Source organism: Ylistrum balloti, unplaced genomic scaffold (assembly GCF_031769215.1).
Source record: "Ylistrum balloti isolate Yb309-2 unplaced genomic scaffold, AGI_CSIRO_Ybal_v1 Utg369668, whole genome shotgun sequence".
Taxonomy (NCBI): domain Eukaryota; kingdom Metazoa; phylum Mollusca; class Bivalvia; order Pectinida; family Pectinidae; genus Ylistrum; species Ylistrum balloti.
The window spans coordinates 1186851-1213484 of NW_026781915.1; the positions used below are offsets into that span (position 1 = coordinate 1186851).

General features: G+C 35.6%; 2 protein-coding genes across 7 annotated transcripts in view; one reads left to right on the forward strand and one right to left on the reverse strand.

Annotated features, from left to right (window-relative positions):
- Positions 1 to 17459, forward strand: part of LOC132560386 (microtubule-actin cross-linking factor 1, isoforms 1/2/3/4/5-like) — a 187727-nt gene extending 170268 nt beyond the window's left edge. The window contains exons 72-88 of the mRNA XM_060225057.1: positions 175 to 461; positions 659 to 818; positions 1239 to 1433; positions 1677 to 1805; positions 1933 to 2076; positions 2418 to 2606; positions 3023 to 3177; positions 3639 to 3786; positions 4075 to 4237; positions 4492 to 4604; positions 4772 to 4888; positions 7048 to 7165; positions 9512 to 9571; positions 13019 to 13194; positions 13608 to 13640; positions 14027 to 14198; positions 14505 to 17459. Of these exons, the coding sequence (XP_060081040.1) occupies positions 175 to 461; positions 659 to 818; positions 1239 to 1433; positions 1677 to 1805; positions 1933 to 2076; positions 2418 to 2606; positions 3023 to 3177; positions 3639 to 3786; positions 4075 to 4237; positions 4492 to 4604; positions 4772 to 4888; positions 7048 to 7165; positions 9512 to 9571; positions 13019 to 13194; positions 13608 to 13640; positions 14027 to 14198; positions 14505 to 14824 (2679 nt within the window). The 3' untranslated portion in view covers positions 14825 to 17459. The remainder of the gene's footprint in view (positions 1 to 174; positions 462 to 658; positions 819 to 1238; positions 1434 to 1676; positions 1806 to 1932; positions 2077 to 2417; positions 2607 to 3022; positions 3178 to 3638; positions 3787 to 4074; positions 4238 to 4491; positions 4605 to 4771; positions 4889 to 7047; positions 7166 to 9511; positions 9572 to 13018; positions 13195 to 13607; positions 13641 to 14026; positions 14199 to 14504) is intronic.
- A 2449-nt stretch (positions 17460 to 19908) lies between these two features.
- The window catches only part of LOC132560801 (nuclear factor 1 X-type-like), a 122352-nt gene continuing 115626 nt past the window's right edge, over positions 19909 to 26634 (reverse strand). For all 6 annotated transcript variants that reach the window (XM_060225516.1, XM_060225509.1, XM_060225502.1 and 3 more), the window contains one exon: positions 19909 to 26597. In XM_060225516.1, the coding sequence (XP_060081499.1) occupies positions 26449 to 26597 (149 nt within the window). In that variant the 3' untranslated portion in view covers positions 19909 to 26448. The remainder of the gene's footprint in view (positions 26598 to 26634) is intronic.

Genomic DNA, 26634 nt, shown 5'->3' on the forward strand with positions numbered 1-26634 from the left:
TGGCCTCAACTGTTTGTTTTTTCTCGAAAACCTCTTGTCACCGAGTCACAACAAAGGCAATTGTTTTTAAAATATTAAAGAGTCCAACTGAAGATCTGGTGATGTATATATATATATATTTGTGTAATATTTTGAGATATTTTCTGTTCTATTTAAACCTCTTGTGTGCTTCAGTTCCACACCATATGGAAGGAGCTACTTGATTGGATGAAGGAGGCCCTCCAGACATTAGCCAGTAACCAACTGGTTGGTAATGACCCTGTAACTATCAAAGCACAGATAGCTAAACACAAAGAGTTCCAGCGGAGTCTAGGAACACATCAGCCACTCTACGACAGTGTGAACCGTGGAGGACGAGCTCTCAAGGACAAATGTCCACCAGACGATGTCCCGGAGATTCAGAGGATGCTGACAGAACTGAAAGCTCAATGGAATAACCTATGTGGAAAGTCTGTTGACAGGTGCGTGTCCAGTGTTATTATCTGTCACATTGTTTTTGCTATCAAGATATTTTTGCAGATAACATTTATACAAATACGGAAATTTAGTGTTCAATTAAATAATGGAACTATTTGTGTTTCCTGATAACACTGTGATGTATTTTGTGACACTGTTTATTTCCCTTATTCATCTGAGTCATCTCCTTTCTGTTTTACAGACAACGTAAGTTGGAGGAGGCACTGTTATTCTCAGGTCAGTTTACAGAAGCTCTGCAGGCGTTACTGGACTGGCTGGGTAAGGTGGAACCAATGCTCGGGGAAGACCAGCCTGTTCATGGTGACATTGACACCGTCAACAACCTGCTAGAGGCTCACAAGGTAGGTAGCTTTCAGTCTAGGAAGTCTGGTGGGCTGGGTTTTACACTGCTAGGCCATTTTTGAAGTCGGTTCAAATATCAAAATAGTCTTGAATATTATCAAGTTTTCTAATAAAGAGGATTTGGTTTTGGATTCTATGAGTCTTTTTCGTAAATTGTGTTCTGAAAACAAAAAAGATAGAAACAATTAATAAGAAATACCTTCATCAACTTTGAACTGAACCAAGTTTATGTATTTCAAAAACATGCATGTCTAAACTCTTCAGCTGAAAGATATCACATTTTTATACACTTCGTTAAGTTAAGCGAGTTCAAACACCTTTTTAAAGAGAAACGGATAAAAATGGAAAACATATACCAGAGTTATGGAGGAAAGCCAGAATATTTTAACACATATACAAATCTTCATGTTTGGCTGCAGGCATTCCAGCAGGAGCTCGGGGCAAGGTCTAATACTGTTGCGTTTGTGCGGAAGCGTGCCATGGAGTTGATGGACAAAGCGGAGGGAGATATGTCACAACAACAGGCAGAACTTATAGAACTGTCCACAAGTTGGGACCGTGTGTGTAAACTGTCTGTCAACAAACAGGAGAGACTGGAACAGGCCCACAAACTGGTATGTCCGGATAGTCATGGAATTAATCATAGATATGAACACATAAAATAAATACACTTCCATTGCCTTGTTTCCGAGGATGATTTGTTTACTAGAGAGAAATATGAAAAACAATGGAAGCCTTAGAGAATCTCCTTTAAAGCAATCACAATCTAACACAGGTTAGATAGATAAAAGATACAAATGAATAATTACAAGCCAAAGTCGGATGTTGATTGACCATACTACTTCCTGTCCTTTTAGGCTGAAGATTTCCACCAGAAGGGGCAGAGTTTGATGGACTGGCTTGCCAGTGCTGAAAGACAGCTGAGATATCGTGGACCCATTCCTGATGAGGAGGCACCTCTACTGAAACAGATTGAGGAACACAAGGTATATCTCCTTTCACAACTGATATTTTTCTTTCAAAATCAAACATGGCATGGCTGTATCAGTCAAAACAAATAATGCTGCATAAAATTTCTTCCTTTTACAACTCAATCTCACTTTTGCCCTGCAGAGATTTGAAGAGGACTTACTGAGACAAGAAGCAAACCTTCGTGAGACGCTGAACATCGGTCAGGACATCATGAAGAGATGCCATCCTGATGCTGTTTCCACCCTGAAACACTGGCTGTCAGTGTTACGAGCACGCTGGGAGGAGGTACTTAGATTTACATATAAAATTTCATATGTTCATCATGTTTATCGATAATGCTACATTGTACATCAATGTATACAAATACATAATCTTGATAATATTAAGATTTCTTTTTGATAACATCACTGGTAGAGTGAACCAGTAGTGTTATCATTATATTTCACATATCTAATTTAATATTCTTTTGACATGAAGTCCATCTCTTGGGACATTCCACACAACTGGTATTTGTTTTGTACATGAAATAACATTGCCTACTGTAGATAGTAGATATAGTGTGAAGTTTAAGCTTAGATTATACAATATCTGATTTTGTTTTTTTAACACAATTTCCAAACTTTCAGCTGACTGGGATGTGTAAGCAGCGAGGACGTAAGCTGGCAGAGGGGCTGGCTGTTCTGCGTAGAAATAATGTCTTACTGGACGAGCTGATCGCTTGGCTGAATGGTGCTGAGGGCACATTGACAGGACTTGACCAGGAGCCCATCCCAGGGGACCTACAGGTCATACAGGATCTTCTCCAAGATCACCAGGTGGGTGTGGCAAATCTGAGATTAATTCTATAACACTACCAGGCTGTAATTTCATGGTGAAATAAACAATTATTTACAGCCTGTAGCTCTTGGATGTAACCTCTAATTAGATGGAATGTTAGGGATGACCATTTGGATATTACAAACAGTAAGAAAGATTTGTACAGATGGTTATATGACCGGTTCAACATGATATATTTTCATCTACATTATAGCTTACCTCTATGGATAGGGTTTATCTTATACCTTAGTATTGGCTTCCTGGAGAATGGTCCAATACTTCCTCTTGGGTTGATAAAACCATGTCTGATCCTCATCAGAAGGCTATTATTGTAAAATGTTGATAACGATATATTCCTAAATGAAGGATTTATAGATGAGGTGGCTAAAAGTCCCATTACTTTGTTTTCTTACAGCATTTCCAGAATGAAATGTCTGGTAAACAGCCCGAAATTGACAAACTGACCAAGGGAGATCGACGCCGGACATCCTCTGTGTCTGGGGAATCACACATTCCGATACTGAAGGCACAGAGTGGACGCCACACTCCAGTCAAAACTAGGACACCCAGGTAAGATATTGATGACAATTGATCTATTAAGTAAGTTTATCATTGCGTCACCTGATAATCAGATATGACTTACTTTTTATATGAGCAAGGATTTGCTCCTTGTATAATTCCAAAGATAATCCCACCATCATGCGTCACAATTTACTGCATATATTGAAAAGAAAAAGTCTTGAAACTTTATTTAATTTCCTCGATGTTATGTCCACTGTGGTTGTTGTGAAACTATTATTAGATATTTTCAGTAGAAGTTCCTGGAGGTTTGCTGAAACAATTTTATATCTATGAGTTTTTGAACCTCATTATAATTTCCACCTCCATGATAATGCCAAAGTTTAGAGAGAAGGTGGTATTTTACCAAGCATTCTCTTTATGTCTACTATAACTACCCTTGGGCTTTTAGATCAGGAATCATTTTGTCAAGTTAAATGGTTTGGATATTTATCATAAACATGTAATTTTAGAAAAAGTGATGCTGATGGCCGCAGAACTCCAGAACCATCATGGAAAAATCCGAGAATCGGAGCTCTGTTCAACAAGTGGCGGACAGTGTGGTTGATGGCTATGGACCGTCAGAGAAAGTTACAGGACGCCCTCGACTATCTCAATGAGGTATACTTCACTGCTTCTCAAAAATATTCTCTGTAAAATTAATGGTGTTCCAGGTTTGTGTATGTATAGAGTTATAAGTCTAGTAATAACTTTACTCATTATATTACTTCTAACTACTTATGAAGTTATGATGTGTTATGCATGACAAGCTGGTCTTTTAATGACAAAATTGATATGTTATCCATGACAATCTCAGACAGAATGTCTAGCAACTGCAGGTCTTGATTACTTAATCTGACTAGTCGTTCATTGAAGTTAAAATGATGGCTTGATATGACGTTATTTCAGGTGGAGCGTTTGAAGAAGTTTGAGTTTGAGGACTGGAGGAGGAGGTACATGCAATGGATGAGACACAACAAGTCACGCATCATGGAACAGTTCCGACGATATGATCGTGACCGTGATGGCCGCGTGTCTCGGGCCGAATTCACCAACTGTATCATGGCCACAAGTACGTTAACTTTATATAGCGAGATTAATAATGTTTCACCTGGTATGTGATATCTTGATAACTGAATGTCAGACCTAACTTAGTGTTAAGATACTAAAATATGTTAGAACTAGATCAGATCTTACCTTATGTTGTCACTGTTCGTAATGTCACAGGTTTGACCTAATGTTGTCACAGTTCACAATGTTGCCACCATCAGTAATGTTACCACAGCTCAATGTTACCCCTAATTGTTAATGTTGTCTATTCCACAGAATTCCCAACATCACAGCTGGAGATGGAGCTTGTGGCAAACCTTTTTGACCGTGACGGCATGGGGCTCATCGATTACAAGGAATTTGTGTCCGCACTCCGACCTGACAGAGAGGTCTGTATCGAACAACCCCTTACAGTATGTGATGTGAAGTCATCAAATGAATGATATAATCGTATGATAAAGTTTGCTGATTATATATATATAGTATGATGTCAACTGATCAGTGATAAGGTGAACTGGACTGGATACATTTGTTAACCTTTGTTTTTTGTCTACAGCCCCAGAAAGTCATCACAGACGCAGAAAAGATCATGGATGCTGTCAAGAACCAGGTGTCCAAATGTACATGTGTCAAACAGTTCAAGATCCATAAGATTGGCGAGGGCAAATACAGGGTAGGTCTGAACAAGGGTTATAATTCAGGGTAGGTCAGGGTAGGTCAGAACAAGGGTTATAATAGAGGGTGGATCAGAACAAGGGTTATAATACAGGGTAGGTCAGGGTAGGTCAGAACAAGGGTTATAATACAGGATCGGTCAGAACAAGGGCAAATACAGGGTAGGTCAGAACAAGGATTGTAATACAGGGTAGGTCAGGGTAGGTCAGAACAAGGGTTATAATACAGGGTAGGTGAGAACAAGGGCAATAATACAGGGTACGTCAGAACAAGGATTATAATACAGGGTACGTCAGAACAAGGATTATAATACAGGGCAGACCAGAACAAGGGTTATAATACAGGGTAGGTCAGAACAAGGGTTATAATACAGGGTAGGTCAGAACAAGGGTTATAATACAGGGTAGGTCAGAACAAGGGTTATAATACAGGTTAGGTCAGGGTAGGTCAGGACAAGGGTTATAATACATGGTACGTCAGAACAAGGATTATAATATAGGTTAGGTGAGAACAAGGATTATAATACAGGGTAGGTGAGAACAAGGATTATAATACAGGGTAGGTCAGAACAAGGATTATAATACAGGGTAGGTCAGAACAAGGATTATAATACAGCGTAGGTCAGAACAAGGATTATAATACAGGGTAGGTCAGAACAAGGGTTATAATACAGGGTAGGTCAGAACAAGGATTATAATACAGGGTAGGTCAGAACAAGGGTTATAATACAGGGTAGGTCAGAACAAGGATTATAATACAGCGTAGGTCAGAACAAGGATTATAATACAGGGTAGGTCAGGACAAGGATTATAATACAGGGTAGGTCAGAACAAGGGTTATAATACAGGGTAGGTCAGAACAAGGATTATAATACAGCGTAGGTCAGAACAAGGATTATAATACAGGGTAGGTCAGGACAAGGATTATAATACAGGGTAGGTCAGAACAAGGGTTATAATACAGGGTAGGTCAGAACAAGGATTATAATACAGCGTAGGTCAGAACAAGGATTATAATACAGGGTAGGTCAGGACAAGGATTATCATACAGGGTAGGTCAGAACACGGGTTATAATACAGGGTAGGTCAGAACAAGGATTATAATACAGGGTAGGTCAGAACAAGGATTATAATACAGGGTAGGTCAGGACAAGGATTATAATACAGGGTAGGTCAGAACAAGGGTTATAATACAGGGTAGGTCAGAACAAGGGTTATAATACAGGGTAGGTCAGAACAAGGATTATAATACAGGGTAGGTCAGAACAAGGGTTATAATACAGGGTAGGTCAGAACAAGGGTTATAATACAGGGTAGGTCAGAACAAGGGTTATAATACAGGGTAGGTCAGAACAAGGATTATAATACAGCGTAGGTCAGAACAAGGATTATAATACAGGGTAGGTCAGGACAAGGATTATCATACAGGGTAGGTCAGAACACGGGTTATAATACAGGGTAGGTCAGGACAAGGATTATAATACAGGGTAGGTCAGAACAAGGGTTATAATACAGGGTAGGTCAGAACAAGGGTTATAATACAGGGTAGGTCAGGACAAGGATTATAATACAGGGTAGGTCAGAACAAGGGTTATAATACAGGGTAGGTCAGAACAAGGGTTATAATACAGGGTAGGTCAGAACAAGGATTATAATACAGGGTAGGTCAGAACAAGGGTTATAATACAGGGTAGGTCAGAACAAGGGTTATAATACAGGGTAGGTCAGAACAAGGGTTATAATACAGGGTTGGTCAGAACAAGGGTTATAATACAGGGTAGGTCAGAACAAGGGTTATAATACAGGGTAGGTGAGAACAAGGATTATAATACAGCGTAGGTCAGAACATGGATTATAATACATGGTGGGTAGAAATGAGTAATTTAGATTGAGGAAAGGTGAAAGTGTGTGACTTATAGGAAAGGTCAAAACTAGTGACTAACATATAGGAATGGTCAAAACATGTGATTTAGATAGAGGGAAGATCAAAACAAGTGATTCAGATTGAAGAAAGGTCAAAACCAGTGATTAACGTAGAGGGAAGGTCAGAACAAGTGATTTAGATATAGAAGGTAGCTGTATAAATGGGTACCATATGTATGCACAGAACTACTTTCTGTTTCCTAGTACATGCTTAAAAGTTTGTTTTGACTTCCAGTTTGGTGACTCCCAAAAGTTACGTTTAGTCCGCATCCTCCGCAGTACAGTGATGGTCCGTGTTGGAGGAGGTTGGGTTGCTCTGGACGAATTTTTAGTCAAAAATGACCCATGTCGAGGTAGGTACTCGCCTGAAGTAACTGGTTTTTCCGTAAGATCTGTATGTAAATATAGGTGTCAGAGGCATACTGTATATCAGCTTGGCTAGTATACTTTCTTAGAAATCAAACTTTTTAATTCTGAATTCCTTGATCCCTGAATACAATAATACCTGTACCATAGTTGTAATCTAGTTTTTATAGCATTGCTGATAACATGTCTGGGAGGATATGAGACAAAATGATTTGATTTTGTTGGTGATTTACCTGTTGAATTTCGACTGTCATGTTAGACCTCGACAAACTATGAAATGTATCTATTTCATCAAAAGTATATAAAATTTCTTTTTTCGACTTTCCAAAATGAACTATGTCCATTGTGTTGATTTCATTCCACTGTGTTAGGTCGGGTGCAGTTGTTTAAAGTCACATTATCTCAATGGCCTGTTAAATAGTAGAAAAATTTCAAAATATTTTATTCATATAAAAGAATTCAGAAACATTTTTTAATTTCTTGTTAAGAAAAAATCATTTAGAATCCCAATGAATATTTGAATTTATTTTGTTTTGATTCCAATCTTTCAAATATTTATCGGAATGATTTGTTGAGATGATCAGATTTGAAACAACTGGAGCCAAGTGAACATTAACATTTAAATATCTACTGTCCTTGGAGACTCGTCCATGACTGTGTTTCATTATATCAACATCATCTTGATGAAATAATCTGCATCCCATATCATTCACACCAGTTCACTGAGTTTTTGCATCATCAAAGCGCCATCCTTCATCCTCAATGGAAAATCCCATAATATCCTGAAAGTGATTATCTCCCTTGTGTTTTAGTACTCCCATTGCTCACTAGGTGGAGCTGTGATGTACATAAATTTCTCACCTTTACTAACTTGGCTTGCTCCACCACATCGTTACAATTTTAAAATTTTAGGTAAAATTTGCATACTTTTTATCAAGTCTGTCTTGTATCAGTTTGAATTGTGGTGATGATTTATTAAAAAAAATGTTTAGTTTAATTTTGATTTTGCTTTCCAAGGTTATTTAATTATATTTTATTACAAGCTTTACAAACTTATTCCATTTTTTAATTTTTTGTTTTTGTTTTTTCATTTTTCATGACTCTGTAAAAAGTAATAATTTTTGTGGAAAAGCTTTTTTTTTTAAAATCAATTTGACATAGCATTTATATAGCAAAATGCTTCTAAATATTTTATTGGAATAAAAAACAAAAAAATATCTACTCTCAGACCTCTGGTCCTTCGTTTTTTTCTGTGTTCATTAAGAATGCATGCAGCTGCCAAGTGTATGCGCTATTTTCTTTCATGTTCAATATATCACAGCGCCTGTGCTACCTGCCTTGGCATGTGATCTGTTATGATGACGAAACATCATGGATAGAAAAGAGGAAGCTGTTTTCACTACTTCAGTTGCTGAATGATACTCATGTCTCATTACTCCCTCTAGTTATCTCCCTTATCAAATGTTTCACTGTATGTATGTTAATTAACATTTTAATTAAGATGTACTTATTATACTAGAATTTCATTGGTTATCATGTAATCCACCCTACAGACTTTAACAAACACTTTGATTCGTGCCCAGTGTGTAAGTAATCGTGACATTTTTACATCTCGGGAATTCATGTTTTCATTTTGTTTTCACAAGTTTGTGCGCCCAAAATTCTGCAGCTGAGTCCACAAAGAAATTAAGAAGAAAAGAAAATCAATGCTTCATAGATTTGTTGAAAACAATAACAGATTTTTTCTAAAGTAACATGTAAAAAGTGGTACATATTGATAGCTATTCAAAGAATTTATAAAGAACTCGAACAAGTTTGAAGTGTAGGATTCAGCTGTAGAATGGAGTAGTAGTTTTGCTGGAGCGTTGTTTGAACAGTTCAGTTGTTATCCATCCTTGTTGTGATGAGTTTACCGAGCATGTTGCTTTGCTGTTGTTTGAACCACAACTATCACCAAGCCATCCCTCGACAGCATGCTCTAACGGTCTTTTCCATCTGTCGTCCCCCAGCTTTATTAACCGTCATATCCATCACATCATCATCTTTAAGCCCGTGTTGGATAAATCATCTGATACGAGTGATTTTGTGTATATATAATTTATATACTTTCTTTTCAGCTTTCCAATCAGTATCTTGTATGTTAGCGTAAAAACTGCACCTTCAACTTTGCTTATTTCTGGTGAATTTTGTCTTTAATCTCTGTTTTCAGCCATGTAGTGTTTTTGTTCTTAGTGTTTATTTTTTTTTCGTCCTTTTTTTATTCCATGTAATATTCATATTTGTATATTGTATGTTTCAAATTGTTTTTCTCCACTTTCTCTTTCCCACCAAAGTTGGTTTGCGAAGACGTAATCGGTTTCGCTTCAAAATACAGATACAACCCTCAGAAATCAGTATGTCTTTTGTCGTTATGACAACAGGAATGGTGTTATGCAGATTTGTTTTGCATCAGAATCCCATTTTTATATTACTTAACCTTATTAATTCCTGTGTTCAGTCCTTAGCCAATAATTGTAAGTTAGTACAGCTTCAGTGTTAGCTTCCATCAGTTAGCGTTACATGTCCTTTTGGTTTCTTTATTCTGTTGTCTTTGTATGTTGTGTGCTCGATTGCATGATAAATGTTAAAGTGTTTTATTGTTTTGAGGAAGTCCTGTTTATGGGACAGAATCGATTGTCACAGAACCAAGAACATAGCCAAAAATATTCACAAGTTGTAACTTTCATTTCCTACCTATCATTGGATTTGTTGATCATCAAATGAAATGGCAATGAACTTAATTCTGAGAAAAAAAATGAATGGAATGGTTTGTTTTGCATGAGAAGACCTATCCATCTTTTATCATTAAAAAATGAATTTTATTGGCAAAAGTTTATTCTACTTGGAAACAATGGTAGAACTGGTTGCAGCTTGAAGAAAAACCTTGCTTTGACATGGCTGTTCAATTATCTCCCTTTATTTCTTTCTTCAGTGAACGTTGTAAAGCACCTTTCTTTTTTGATAAAACTCTCTCTCTTTTGAATTTCTTAAACTTGTTGTAGAATGACACCCTGTACTCTTCAGTCTGTGTTGGAGATGATGAAATAATGACTGGAAAATTTTGTTGGTTTTTATCTTCATTGGCAGAATAGGCCTAATAATGTCAGTTGACAGTTGATAGGTCTGTTTCAATTTATTTGCGCTAATGATTAAGTCGCTATGCCATGACAGACTTTTCAGTTTCACACAATCTTTAATTACTACACTTTATCAACATCTATATTTTCCATTATCTATGGCTGCCGTTGAACCATCTCAATGTGGGTAGCTTTAACCATTGTTATATGGGGACATTTTGAAGTGGGTCAATCGATAGACAAGATTGTTTCTCAAACTGTGTTCATTGATTCAATGAATTGTTTTAAATTCTTATAAAGCGCAACCTCAGTATAGTTATCCGCTGTCTCCAGGTAAAGATGTCAGGTGTTCAGATATGTACATAGGATTTCTGTAATCTCAACTGTTCACAGAGAATCAGGTTCTTTTCAAAATTCATGTAAAATAAATAAAAATCTACAGAATTTTGCTTAAATTTCACAATTAAAAATTGTTGTCTTGTGATGGAGATCCTTTAAGATAACAAAAATTCCAGGTTCTACATGTACAAAATGATACAAATTTTTTTAATTAAATCACCGAGAGTACAAGGTGAAGGTCGAGATCAGCAGAAATCTATTGTACATAGTAATTATATTAAGTGGTATATATGTATACGGTTATCTATTTTACAAAAGAATTCTTACTTACTTAATATGGTTGTTGATTAATTCATATAAAATTTATAATATATTGTATGTTATAAAGTTGTAAGGTACGTGTAACCACTAACTGACCTCAATATTAATGCTTTATCATGTATGTTACTGATCTTATAAGGATATTTACCTATCAAATCAATATTTCTAACACTTTCTATTCATATTACTGAAGGGAAATAGTGTGATAAATATCGTTGTTGTTTTAAACACATCTTGAGAAGATTACTTTGAATTCTTCGGTTTTAAATAGACAAAAACATGCCGATAACTTGGGTATGAATGTATAATTTAAAAAGCTGATACAAAATTCATGTAATTAGTTGCTGGGGGAACAGCTTTTGAGACGGAAGGTGGCGGTAAATAGGCTATGGTTGTAGGCTGGTGGAAACTAAAACTTAGTCTAGAATATCAAGTTAGCTTGTGACATTCATAGTGCTATAATTTTGATTTATTTGATTCATTGAATGTAGTTTGGGTCCCTGATAATATTGTTTATATCTGATGTGAGTTAACTTGGGTCTACTGACATTGGTTCAGGTGTGATATACTTTCTTTACTGATTTAATTCTGGAGGTTTTCCTTTGGTATTAAAAATTCAATTTACCATGAAAAAATGACTGACCATCGTGGTTCCATTTTAGAAAATGAAATTTACTCACTGTAAACTTATTTTTGTTTGTTCGAGTGGCAAACTGAATTCATTGGCATGCATTTTCTGACATTGATATGTTCCCAGTCATTCAAAATAATGTCGGCAATATATTGTCCATGACTGAACCATTTGGTAGAGGCACTGTCAATGCCAAATATCCATATTTGTATAACCTAGGTTAAGGTGCTGACATTCAAGTTTTAAGAGCTAACACTTGGGAGGATTGTTCCGGGAACGAGAGAAGCTGATCTCGGGGAAGGCTATTAAACTTTCTGACAATGTGTAAACCTGACAATGTTAAATAAATCAACCTAACTGCATGTTTTATCTAAATATGTTGTTTCTTGTATGGAATATTATAACCTAATAATGGAAAATTCAGTATTCCTGAGACCCCTAACCCTACCAAAGACCTGAACTGTCCCTGCTGAATACAGAATGATGACTTGTCTGACATATGTACAGTATATATTGTGGAGTCATAATAATGAATTTGTTAAAATTACAATTTATTATAGTAATATAAAAAGAATGTTAATTATAAAAGAATGTTGTTAATTACTAAATAAGTTTAACTCCAGCTTTATAGAACAGAAAGGTTTGGTGTTAAATGAAAGTTGATTATGAATTCTACCTGTGTATATATATTGCAGCTAATATATGGGAAATCTCAATGAAATAACTGTGATTAAGTTTTGTGTGTATTACATATATGTTATGTTGTGTTAGATATATATACATATATATAGTATATTTACAAATGTTTTATACATGTTAAAGGATGTTAAAATTGATCACATTCATCACAAACAATATTAAGTCATAAAAGATTAGCATGATGTAGAAATGATACACAGTATATGTACAGGAATGTGAAATCTACATTTATGTTATAAGGGTTTTATGAGGGAGTTTCTCCAGTAAAGATATAGAACTGTCTTATACACATTGGCTGTTGGTCATAATGGTCATTATCAGTTATATAATGAGATTGAGTAGCTAAGTTAACATAATGACATGCTAATCTTTATTATTCGATTTCAGATCAATGTATTTCAAGGAAAAATGAATGATTTGTAAAAATGATAAATAATATTTCTGATTCGTCACTATGTTACCATTCTTGAGAATATGTGTTAGTATGATTTTTTCTTGGGACGTTGTCCTACAATTATTCTTTCTCCCATGGAGCCCTTTCAACATTTATGTTTATGAGTAGGTACATGTTGGTTTAGGATGGGACATGGGTATGTGTAATGTCCAGATAACTTATTTATATTTGATTATGATGAAAATTGTACAAGTTTTACGATAATCACTTTCGTGTGTGGTTTTACCACGTCTTTAGATGTGACAATATGATAAAGTTTTGATCCTGTTGTCCATTACAGCGAGGGGTAGAACGAATGTGGAGCTGAGGGAACAATTTGTATTGGCTGATGGAGTGAGCCAATCAATGTCTGGCTTTGTGACACGTAGTCCGGGTGGAAGTGATCGTAGTTCCACACCTTCTGGGATGTCCTGGAGCACACGATCACCGAGCTCGGCCAGTGGTCCCATCACAAAGGTAAGGCTACTTATCTACAACAAAGGTTTGGAATATTTTTTGACTGGAACAAAAGTTGAAACACTATAACCTGCCATGTATATACAAATAGCTGTCTGTTATTGATTAATCTCATGCTTACATCATGGGGCAGTGGCTGGCTTTTTCATAAACATACTGTCACTGTATTCCATCTGTTAAGTATTTACGATGCTGTCCAGTGTCCTACTGTTCCTTATCCGATGATTTAACTGTAATATAGTGTTAATTATCATCATTAACTAGATTGAATTTTTCTTCATTTTTGATAGTAAGTGTAGAAAACATGAGATATGTTTTCCCTATTAATTTCACCAAGGACGTTGAAACTAGACATTAAATTTTGAAAAAGTATAGATATTCATACAAATTTTAATTTGAATTAATGCTATCAGCCAAGGAGACGATTTTCTAGACCAAACACGTTGGTAAGTAACAGAAAATCCATGTGACCTTCCTCATTTTCTGACAATGTTAATCCAAAAGGAAACTTTGATATTGTTAAAAGGTTTAGGATTGGTTGGAGAGGTATACTGGAATCAGCTTGTCTTTCTCTCAATTCAGCCATATGCCAGAACTTGTGGCTGATTTCATTGCAACTTTCCACATATCATAACTTCATCCTATCATTGTGCATTTGGTTTAATAATTATATCATTCCAACATTTTGTACGCATTCATGGATCTTTATTCTAAACGAGGTAAATCCTTGTCCATTCAGCTTTTCCTTTTGTTGAGCCATTAGTAAGATGTACTGTGTTAGTTCTTGACAGTTGAAGAAATTATTATCCGACTGTATACTTCTTTGTTGTAGATACGAGAGAAGACCCAGTACTCATCACCATGGCGACAACAACGTGTGAAGACAAGCCCAGATGGTGAGGTCAGGCAAATTATGTCACACACAGAACCAGATGGTACAAAGATCCTCAGGTCAAGGGTCGCTCACGACCTACGCAGCCCCAGGGACATACACAGCCCTGGAGGTAAGTATCATAATTATGAAGCAAGTTGTTTGCCCTTAATAGAAGAAAACAATACACTTAATAAGAGAGAGGCCAGACATTATTTACCCAGAAATAAACAGGAGGTAGGAAATTCAAACTGTGGTTGTCTTGGTATAGGGTTGGTGCACTTTACCAGCTGACCAGTAGTGACCAATGATGACCAGAGTGTAGACAGATCTTACTCAGTATAGACACTTCTGTATGTAGGAATGCCCACTGTAATGGCTATGTTTTCTTTTTCGTTCAGACTAAGGGTTAGTAATTGGTTATTATTTTGTGTTCCAGCTACACCAAGTCGCAGTTCTAGTCGAGCCAGTACTAGTAGCCGACCACCCAGTAGAGCAGACAGTGAGACATCAGAAACGAGTGAACCAGAAATATTTACAACAGTTCAAAAGGAAACACGCAAAATTGGTGGTCGCAGTGAGACCACCATGACTTATCAGACACATGTAGTGCAAACACGGACTGCAGTTCCTGCTGCGAATGCTCGGGTCAGCACACCTACACGTGTAGGTACACCCACACGGGTCGGAACACCCACACGGGTTGGAACACCAACGTCACGGGGGTCAAAAATACCAACACCTTACAAAAAAAAGTGATTTTGTGATATTTGATAAGGACCAAATTTGTGAACTGGTGGGTACTCCACTTGTATAGGCATTTAGATAAAATTTCTCCTATTTTCAGCTTCATGTTCACCGACCACTATATATCCATGACTTAGTCATGTGATCAAAACAAGCAATTCGATTAGCTATTTCAGTGCGGCTAATATTTCGACTTTCTTTTATTTCGTTTTAAACCTTAAATTGATGTGACTATTCCACTGCAGTGAAGCTTTGGGGGGAATCTTCATTGAATATGTTGAATAGGAAAGGAGGGAAAGTTTGTAGAAAAGCTTGCAAGTCAAAGATGTACATTTTGTTATCCTCAAAGAAAATGAAACGAAATATAAGAGACTTTGCTTCATTTAGGAGGAACGTATTACCTAACTGTGATTTGGGAGGTAAATTTTGATACTTTATATTGTATGTAAATTCTAATGTGAAAATTACCTATTTTCAATTTGTGCTATGAAGTTATGGATACTGGTATATCCTTTTGTAAAGTGGATATATACAAACTTTAAGAGATATAGTGAGTGATTTAAAAGTGTACAAATTTGAAGAATTATTGGGAGTGACTTGAAAGGATACAAATCTTCAGGCTTATAGAGAGTGATTTAAAAGTTATAAGTAAAGCATTTATCACAGATATACAGTCACGCCTACTGTAATAAAAAAATGCAAGTATGATTTGAAAATCTGAGGTTCTACGAACAGCATTTTTAAAGAAATTATTTGAAGATTTGGTGCTTGTGTGTACTTGTTGACAAGATATGGAGCTTGGTTGTCATGATCCATGTAGGCCCTGCTGAACTGACAGTTAATTATTGTCCTGTTTCCTATATTCTCCAGAGTAGGGTTTTTTATGTGTTTGTAAAACCCAGTCAGCTGGCATCGTGTCATTCCTGTTGGATCCATCAACAAGGGTTTCTTGGCTGCTGTCATCACTTGTGCCACCATTTCCTTCACAAATTTCTTAGAAATTGTTTAAGTTTTATTTGAAAAATCAAATAAATCTTTGTAATTTTCAATAAATCAAAATGATACAGAAATCATCCCATTCTTTCTATCAAATTCATATTTTGCTCTGTTTTGCTTGAATTTGACAGATTACATTACAGTGGGAGAGATATCAACACCTTGGAATGATGCAATGCCAAAGTTTCCTAGATCAGTTTCTGATCATGCTTGCTCTAAAGTGAATATTGTGATACCCTATGGAATATTTGTATTGTGTTATCCTAAGCTATTCAAAACTAACAGAAAACTTAACATATAGATAAAAATGCAAAAATATTTGTATATAGGTAGATATATATGTATATATTGTTCCTATAGATGTAGACTGTGAAGTAGTTTGGAACATTTGGTTGTGTATTCCCGACTCCTCACGATCTAGCTAGTAGCCATCCTCAATTTCTACAAGGATTTTTCCTTTGAATTTTACATAAAAACATATTTACTATTTATGTAAACTTTTTAGTTAGATGTATTTACATATGTATATGTACACCAGATATATATACAGATGTGTTGATGATTTTAGTTTGTTGAAAATGAAAAATTTACATATGTTAATTCTTATTGTAGCTGTTTGGATTGGTTAATTTGAATGTATTTTTGTACACAGTATGTAAATGAGTCAGAAAGAGACCATAGTCTATGTGATGAATAGACTTTCGGTTTGATTGTAGGAAGCGAGAGATTTATTTATTCAATCTATTGCCAACTGTACGTTCCGGTATCATTACTGAGCAAGCAACAGCTTTAGTGATCACATATTGGGATAGAAGTGGGTTTTGTATGCATATCAAAATTATATTTCCACTACAAGTGCTTTTCATGGACATATATCCTATATGTATATACAAGTATCATTCGGTGCCGTATCCTGTTTGTGTATATACAGTGTTAAAGGTATCGGGTCAGTACACCTGTACTCATATTCTACAATTGCTGTGCGATGTATAAAATATATTTCCATAATCATGCAAATAATTTGCACGGTTGTTTATAAAGCTTGCTGTAATAATAATCACTGACAAATAATGTGATAAATGTGTACCAACAGGAATATTGAAAATATTTGCTGACATTTAGAATGAAATATGATAATTATCAATAAAAATATTCACCCAATGCGAATATTGAAGTATTCATTGGATGTGAATATTTAAATATCCTGTCATTCCTTCCTATGATAAAATATAATTCATTTGCTCATTTTATGTAATCATACATATACATTGTAGTCATGTACCAAACTATAGTAATATACCACTCCGCCTGCTGTATATGGCCGAGTGGAAGGATGGGGGGGCAGTATATTGGGGTAAAGGAGGGACAGTATATATCTGGTTACGAGGTACTGACGACTTTATTTACCAAGATTTATTTCGTTTCCATGACAATACCTGAGGAATAAAATGTCTTTGTATGTTGCTGATTAATTGTATTGGGTATGCATGTGGAATTTTTTACCACACCCCTGGGGAATGTGCTCCTGGGGGAGGGGCACTGCTCAGGGGTATGGGTGTGGTCAGTATCACACTAGTAATTGTAAGCATTGATATTCAGCTTCCTTGCTTCATATGCAAGTCACATGGACTAAGTAAAAGGAATCTCAGTATACACGTGTTCTTGTTGTTTGTTGACTGGTGTATGATCTGTTGTTATTTCTAGGGTTTAGGTGAATACTTCTACACTCTAATATTGAGAGGACTAAATACACAAATTTAGAAAGAACATATTAAGTCATATAAATTCTGTCTGGACTGACATAACTGTGCCATCATAATCTAGCTACTACTGCCACAACAACATTGCCACTGTAATCCGATATACCTACACGAGGTAGTTCAGACCATTATATAGGGAGTAATGTTCCCCACACAGACAATATACCTACACAAGGTAGTTCAGACCATTATATAGGGAGTAATGTTCCCCACACAGACAATATACCTACACGAGGTAGTTCAGACCTTCATATAGGGAGTAATGTTCCCCACAAAGACCATATACCTACACAAGGTAGTTCAGACCTTCATATAGGGAGTAATGTTCCCCACACAGACAATATACCTACACAAGGTAGTTATACCATTATGTAGGGAGTAATGTTCCCCACACAGACAATATACCTACACAAGGTAGTTCAGACCTTCATATAGGGAGTAATGTTCCCCACAAAGACCATATACCTACACAAGGTAGTTCAGACCTTCATATAGGGAGTAATGGTCCCCACACAGACAATATACCTACACAAGGTAGTTATACCATTATGTAGGGAGTAATGTTCCCCACACAGACAATATACCTACACAAGGTAGTTCAGACCATTATACAGGGAGTAATGTTCCCCACACAGACAATATACCTACACAAGGTAGTTCAGACCATTATATAGGGAGTAATGTTCCCCACACAGACAATATACCTACACAAGGTAGTTCAGACCATTATATAGGGAGTAATGTTCCCCACACAGACAATATACCTACACGAGGTAGTTCAGACCTTCATATAGGGAGTAATGTTCCCCACAAAGACCATATACCTACACAAGGTAGTTCAGACCTTCATATAGGGAGTAATGGTCCCCACACAGACAATATACCTACACAAGGTAGTTATCCCCACACCAATATATTATGTAGGGAGTAATGTTCCCCACACAGACAATATACCTACACAAGGTAGTTCAGACCATTATACAGGGTTCCCCACACAGTAATGTTCCCCACACAGACAATATACCTACACAAGGTAGTTCAGACCATTATGTAGGGGTAATGTTCCCCACACAGTACACAAATGTAATGTTCCCCACACAGACATTATACCTACACAAGGTAGTTCAGACCATTATATAGGGATTAATGTTCCTCACACAGACATTATACCTACACAAGGTAGTTCAGACCATTATGTAGGGTGTAATGTTTCCCACACAGACAATATACCTACACAAGGTAGTTCAGACCATTATGTAGGGAGTAATGTTCCCCACACAGACCATATACCTACACAAGGTAGTTCAGACCATTATGTAGGGAGTAATGTTCCCCACACAGACATTATACCTACACAAGGTAGTTCAGACCATTATGTAGGGTGTAATGTTCCCCCCACAGACAATATACCTACACAAGGTAGTTCAGACCATTATGTAGGGAGTAATGTTCCCCACACAGACAATATACCTTCACAAGGTAGTTCAGACCTTTATGTAGGGAGAAATGTTCCCCACACAGACAATATACCTACACAAGGTAGTTCAGACCATTATATAGGGAGTAATGTTCCCCACACAGACAATATACCTACACAAGGTAGTTATACCATTATATAGGGAATAATGTTCCCCACACAGACAATATACCTACACAAGGTAGTTCAGACCATTATGTAGGGAGTAATGTTCCCCACACAGACAATATACCTACACAAGGTAGTTATACCATTATATAGGGAGTAATGTTCCCTACACAGTCCATATACCTACACAAGGTAGTTCAGACCTTCATATAGGGAGTAATGTTCCCCACACAGACAATATACCTACACAAGGTAGTTCAGACCATTATATAGGGAGTAATGTTCCCCATACAGACAATATACCTACACAAGATAGTTCAGACCATTATATAGGGAGTAATGTTCCCCACACAGACAATATACCTACACAAGGTAGTTCAGACCATTATATAGGGAGTAATGTTCCCCACACAGACAATATACCTACACGAGGTAGTTCAGACCATTATATAGGGAGTAATGTTCCCCACACAGACAATATACCTACACAAGGTAGTTCAGACCTTTATATATGGAGTAATGTTCCCCACAGAGACCATATACCTCCACGAGGTAGTTATACTGTTATTTAGGGAATAATGTTTTCTCAAAAGAACAACATAATTCCACAAGATTGTTAAGACTGTTGTATAGGAAATATAGGTCTCCACAGAGACAATATACTTACACAATGTAGTTAACACTTTAATTCAGGGCATAAGGATGACTGCAGCAAAGACAAGTTCAACATTTTTACAAACAAAAAACAACAAAAGTTATTTCAATCTTACGCAGATTTTTGTTTATTTAGCTCAAAATATGAACTTGATACAAATTGCTAAGTGAAGTAAAAGCAATCTTAAAAAGATCTCTGCACACTTCTCAGTTGCCATATATGGCTGTAGTTGTGCTACATTCTTCTGTTGCTATAGTAACATAGTGATGGACAGACTTTGATTACAAAAAAAGTATTTCAACTCAAAAACCCATTGTATGTTCCAATGTCTACAGTAAAACAAGATTGTGTGTAAATATATCAACACTCGGCACACATCGCAACTCGGTATCAAAATTGCATAGACTGGGGCCAACATATGTGCATCAGCATAACCGTTCTTGGAAATTAAAAAAAAAAAAAAAAACAACATGTTGTTGACCTGGTTAACACTAAACAGTCGTACTGGTCTCTAGAACGGTGACATTGGTGCCAAAAGTATTCCTACAACACGTGATAAATACTGCCACTTCATCACGGTTAAAATTCTGACATTTTCTATATATCAAAATGTACCCATTCATAGCATTCTGACTCTAACCAACAACCATCAACAAAAATATCCAGTTAACCTTAAGGCCAAGGTTACACTTGGACAGCTAGTTCAAGGTCATATTTCATCATGATGACAGTGCAGAAAATAACAAAAGGACCGGCCCTTTGTTTTGATCATATAATACTATGGAACAACAAAGAGTAGAAAGCTACCACTACAATCACTGTGCTGGTTAGAGTCAGAAATATATACTCTATCGGAATGCTCTAGGCTGTCACATATATAAATATATTTAGGTATAGTTTCCTCACTGTAGGTTTCTGACTGTTGCTACAGTAACTTTACAGATCACCTTTGTCTTCCATCACCCGTTCTTCTTTATCCTTGTATCTATTGACTTAAAAACCTTCCAGTACAAACACCACCCCAGGAACACCGAAATTAAAAAACGGTTTCGAAACATTTTCTTCCAAGAATGACTCCCCCAAACTTGGTCCACCAATATTTAGCTCACATTGACAATTGATGTCTTTGAAGTATGTTCTTTACCTAACACAATACAGTATTTGTCTTTGGTAAGAAGAGAGGCACTTTAACCAAACCCATATCAGCAATTTTCTTTTTATTTCATTCCTTCCGCACCTGTTTTTCAATATGAAAAAAAAAAAAATAATACTAGTTGTGTCTGGGGAAACATTTTTAGTTCTTTTTATGTCTACACAGTGACTTTACAGTTAGTATTGATCAAAAGAAACTGAGATTCAAAAGTCCAGAAATATGTATATATGAACATTAAATGCATATTTACGATATTGTCTTTATACATATTAACAATCTCTTGTTTTTGTCTCTCTTTATTTGTATCAGCTGTCATGGAAAGAAATTTCACCAACAGCAAACAATAGGATACTTTATGTTATTATTTTAAAAACTTTTTGGAAGGAATAAAACTTAACAACTATATAAAATTACCTTTTTAGTGAAGAACTGTTATGAAACTTCAAACAAACAAAAAATAATAATATAGAAAGTGACACATTCTCCGATTCATACCTTACAAAAAACTTGTCAAAATATGTCACCAGCGTGAATCATACCTTTCCACACTATAATGAAATCACAGATCGTCAACGACGCAGGTCAGAGACCAACGTCTTAGCCCACCCGTTTACCGGCACATGTGTGCCTATACTGTACACGATCAAATCAAAACATTACTTTGGAAATAATTATATAATAATAAATTAATACCTATGTATACAAACTTATTTACAAACTATAATAAAAAAAGGACTTTTAAACTGTACAATAACCTAGTATACACACCGATCACAATAACTAAGCAACACAAAAAAATTTACATCAACTCGAAATCAAAAATAGTAACACCAGCACATGATGGTTTGATAAATACAGCCAGTAGCAAGAGACCACAAATATACATAAACATTGATGGGCAAGGACATTTATAACGAGTTATATAGCACAGTTTTCATTTTTCTGATAGTTTATCGTTCATGTTTTCTGTTCAAAAACAAAATTTTGAACAACAACAGAAATATCACACATGACGAAAATTTGGCACTTAATATTTTGTGTAATCGAGTTCACCCAACAAACATGAGTACAAATCTTTGGCTGATAGTTCGAAGTCTGATTTTTAATTTGCTGAACAAAACCAATGCATTTTTATACTTTTTCAGGAGAATCCGTAAATTCTTAAAATTTCAGAGAAGGGTCAAGAGCATCCAGACATTACCATTTTATGAGTAAGAAGAAAGGTTAAAGAAAATTTGACCTGCTAGACTGACATCCAAGCCATATAATGACCTGTATATTTGTGGAAGTTAACAGTAATATTTGTGGAAGACTCGAGTGCTACACGTATAACATGTGAATTTTAGGTGCACATTATTTTGATTACATGCCAGTTTGATAGTACTATACCACTACAAACAATTTAGGATAATATACTGTTTCATACAAACCCTTCCCATAAATACTGTGTCAAAACTTGTTTAACAAGAACTTATTAGACACTTAGCTGACCCAACTAGTCAAACCATAAATGTTATGTCCAGTCTAACTTGAAATTTTACTGGATATGCCAAAAACAAAGAAAAAAAAAAATCAAACAAAAACAAAGTTGAATACAAGTAGCACTTAATGGGTGTAGGATTTGAGATTATATAAACAATGGACTGGACCTCCATTTCTAACATGATTTTTATAACACTTTGGTGACATTCACTTCAAAATTTAATAAGCTCCCTTTTAATGGCAAGATAAATCTCCTGGTTACTGCCGATTTGGCCACAGTGAACGTATTATACTATATGAGTAACCACAACTTGTATGTCATTCATTTGTTTTGATTCCAATCACAAGACTGAAATCTGTACAGAGGCATATTTCCACAAACACACTTTCAAAACATACACACCAACGTAAGGTTTCAATTTCACAAAGAAATCAACATTATACATAATCTAGCACATGTTGAAAGAAGATGGCGATGTCCACCTTCACAACCGTGGACGGGGAAACATTTATGTTGCCGACACATCTAGGTACTTGGAAGGTTTGACATCATTTGCGTGATGCGGTGACAACATACATGTGAAATGATGAAATAGTTATACTACATGACATAGAATACAACATGGTGCAATGACAAAAGTCAATTATCACACACTGTTTCCACACAAAACTTTTAAAAATCATTTTGTTCTTTAACATAACAACGCAATAAATAATAAGATGATAAGAGTGATAAAATAAATAAAACGTGATAAGCTTGTTAGCGAGGATTTCTGGATGACAATAACAAGGGATGCTTTTATCACAATTAAACTCCTCAAACCCAGGGTATGGGTTCAAATCCACAACAAAACGCCAACAACTTATAACTAGATGCCATTTCACAAAGCAATGGGTAGACAATGCTACACCAACATTTGTTCACATAACACACAGGGACTTGAGTAAGGGAGCCGACACTGAATTCACAAGTACTGAATTACTGATGAGAATGTACATGTTTGTTAACTCCAAACAAAAGCACTTTCTTAAATCAAAATAATGGATTTTCTGGACGCATTTCTACACTGGCTGGTGAAGCTGCTAATCTAGAAGGTCAGGGTCAGGATTTGCTTAAGATTTGTTTGTCTGGAGCCAACACATTGAACATATGTTGACGGGAACAGAAATCTTCTTTATAATCAAACTACTCATATTTCTATTTTGTTGTTAATCTGATGAAATGGAGAAACAGATTTTCCTTCCCTCCAAACAACATTACTGAACACTGTTGATTTGTTTACTTCTAAATATCAACACCATGTAAAGGACTATTATCTACTGGGTATTCTGATGATATCACAATCAGGATATCACTAAAGGAGTAAAGTTGATTTAACAATGAAATGGCTAAAACAGGATACTTTTGGTGCGTAAATTTTGATTTATCTTTTTTCTAATTTACATCAGTAGATTCCTCATTAATTAAAATTTGTTAATGGGGAGAAAAAGAAAAGAAAATGCTTCTCCCTCCACATGCACACTCACATATACACAATCTTTTCACAGGATGGCTAGAAACAACCATGTAGATGAACACAACGATACATATTTGACCAGTACAAGGGAAGATAACTCACTCTACACTAACAACTAAAATTGTGAAAGACTCTCTAGTTATGTACAAATACAGTCTTAATGCATAATCAATAAATGTCCGTAATCACCAGGTTTTCATTTTCATTATTGCTGAAAGTAATCTTTAAAAGCAGAAAAAAATTGTTGTCTATCAAATTATTACTAGTGTCAAAGTCAAATATACCAAAAAGCTTATGCAACCATTGTCAATACTTTGACAAGATTTTGCATATTTGACCGACATCAACATTAACTGTGCTTGGCATATAATTAATTAACTCCATGAGGTAGAACACTTGGTTTCAATATTTACATTTTCAAAAGTTTTGTCTGAAAATCTTTACTGAATTAAAGAAAATAAATTCAAATCAAACCAAATAAACAGTTTTGCAATTCTATCCGTTTGTTTACATGGGCAAAAGAACTGTCCCAAATTTACTGCTAGCATTCTACATATTAACAAGTCTCTAACACAAGACATTTACATACTAGATGAAAAGCAACAGAAATTTCATTATCGATGTTCATGTTAGAATTTGTCTAAGCTACCTACAGAAGGCTTCAAATCATTTACTGTGACTTCAATCCAAAACAGAAAATTTTTACAGGTTTCATAAAAAATCATCAAGCAACTTTTGACAAAAGGAAGAATTCCAAATCACAAAGAAAACATCCAATGTTAGACAATTTCTTTTAAGAATTTTGGTAACTTATTGACAAAAACAGTTATCAAATGAAGGCGTTTCTCAAATTTGTCAGAAAAAAAAGTTCAAATTTTTGTTCACAGAGGTAGTTATAGCATTAATGCATGCTATGAATAAATTTTACAAAGTACTTGTACATGCCAGGAAACTTCAATTCCCACCTGAATGTCATCAGGAGTATGCCATCTTATCAGGACAGCAAAGGACAAGTCACATGATTCATCAACAAGTCCTGAAATTTGTATTCGTATAACATGATAGAGAATATTTGAGGTACATGGTTCCAATATATATAAAAAATGGATGATGAAAAATGATGACTTTACAGATGCAAAGATGGAAGAAAAGTTTTAGGGTATTTTCTTCAAAATGATTTCACTACATCTAAGTAAGTTGACAGAAAAAATGAGTAGCACTTGGACTAGGTGTTAACGATGAGAGGGCAATAATGTTACAATTGGGAGGACTAGTTTGAACAACATATTTCACTAACACTTGTGTTCTTGACATGCAGAACATAACAAGTGTCAGTGATAACAACATGTCTATGTACAGTCTGAGGCCTCTTCTTCCTTATATGGTCATAACAATTGTCATAATAAGAATAATTAACACTCATATCGATAAATTAATCATCATAAATATTAACATATACAAAACTAGTACTATCCTGGGAGGTTGATCTACTTCTGGGTGGGGGGAAAATATTGGAAATTTTTAAAAGAAAGGAAAATCAAATAATTTATACTGGCGTTATACAAAAACGTTTATGCAAATTGCATAGGTTTTTTTTTTTTTTTTTTTTCAATTTTTGGAATTCAGGAATTATTCAACAACTTCAGCATTACAATGACAGGTAACTGTACAGTGTTGAAGATTACAGAGATAAAAGGGTAATAATAATTATAGTGAGGAGACAAGCTCCCAAAACAACACTAACAAAATAACTTAAAAGTCTCATACAATTGTTTACAAGTATTTGGCTTGAGTGAATTATATATGTATACATACATAATATATACCAGACAATGTACAAACATCTACATACTAATTATAATACTAGAGTTTTAGTTTAACATTAAAACAAGGGTAAAGCTCAGTAAAATCTCAAAATGCTGTTTGAGTAAAATCAGTTTAGAAATTAATGTTAAAAAGACAAGTTGACACAACTTCTCCAAGCTCAACTTTTTTCACAAGTATAGCCAAGTTCGTAAAAGATGTAAGACGACGTGATATCTAGTGCCATATTATCTGTTTTTTGTGTCTCTACTGACTGAATATTCATGAATTGTCAAAATACAACCTGTTCGCAAATCTCAAACTAAATCTACCAATATCAAACTGTGACAAAATATTTCTACCAACGATTCATCTGGATCAGTTTGTACACCATACCTGAGATTGAAGTGGAGACTTTTGTCAACATGTCCTTTTAAACAATATCAATTCATGATTTGTTTATGTAGTTATTTCTCAGAAGTGTTTTTGTGTATAAATTGGTAACAACATGAGTTCAAAGGTCATCATGTACGTACACGTTCCGACGTCATAGTGACTTACGGTGGATACAGAATTCTTTCAAAACATTATGTTAAATAGTATATAACGGTAGTCAGCTATCACAGCCAAGCAAAGCAGGTCTGGAGAGCAGGGCTCACATGCCCCACCCCCTCTTTCTTCCCTGTCAAGTCTGTTGGTTCTGAGTCTGTTTTGGGGTGTTGGCCACTGGGGTGGGAGGTGCTGGGGGCGGAGCTTGTCCTGAGTGAGAAGGTCCAGGTGGGCCTGAATGACCATTACCAGATCCTTCCATGCCATCTCCTGGGAAATATCGCTCTAAAAAGAATCAAATAAAAAGCTTATTTATACAACC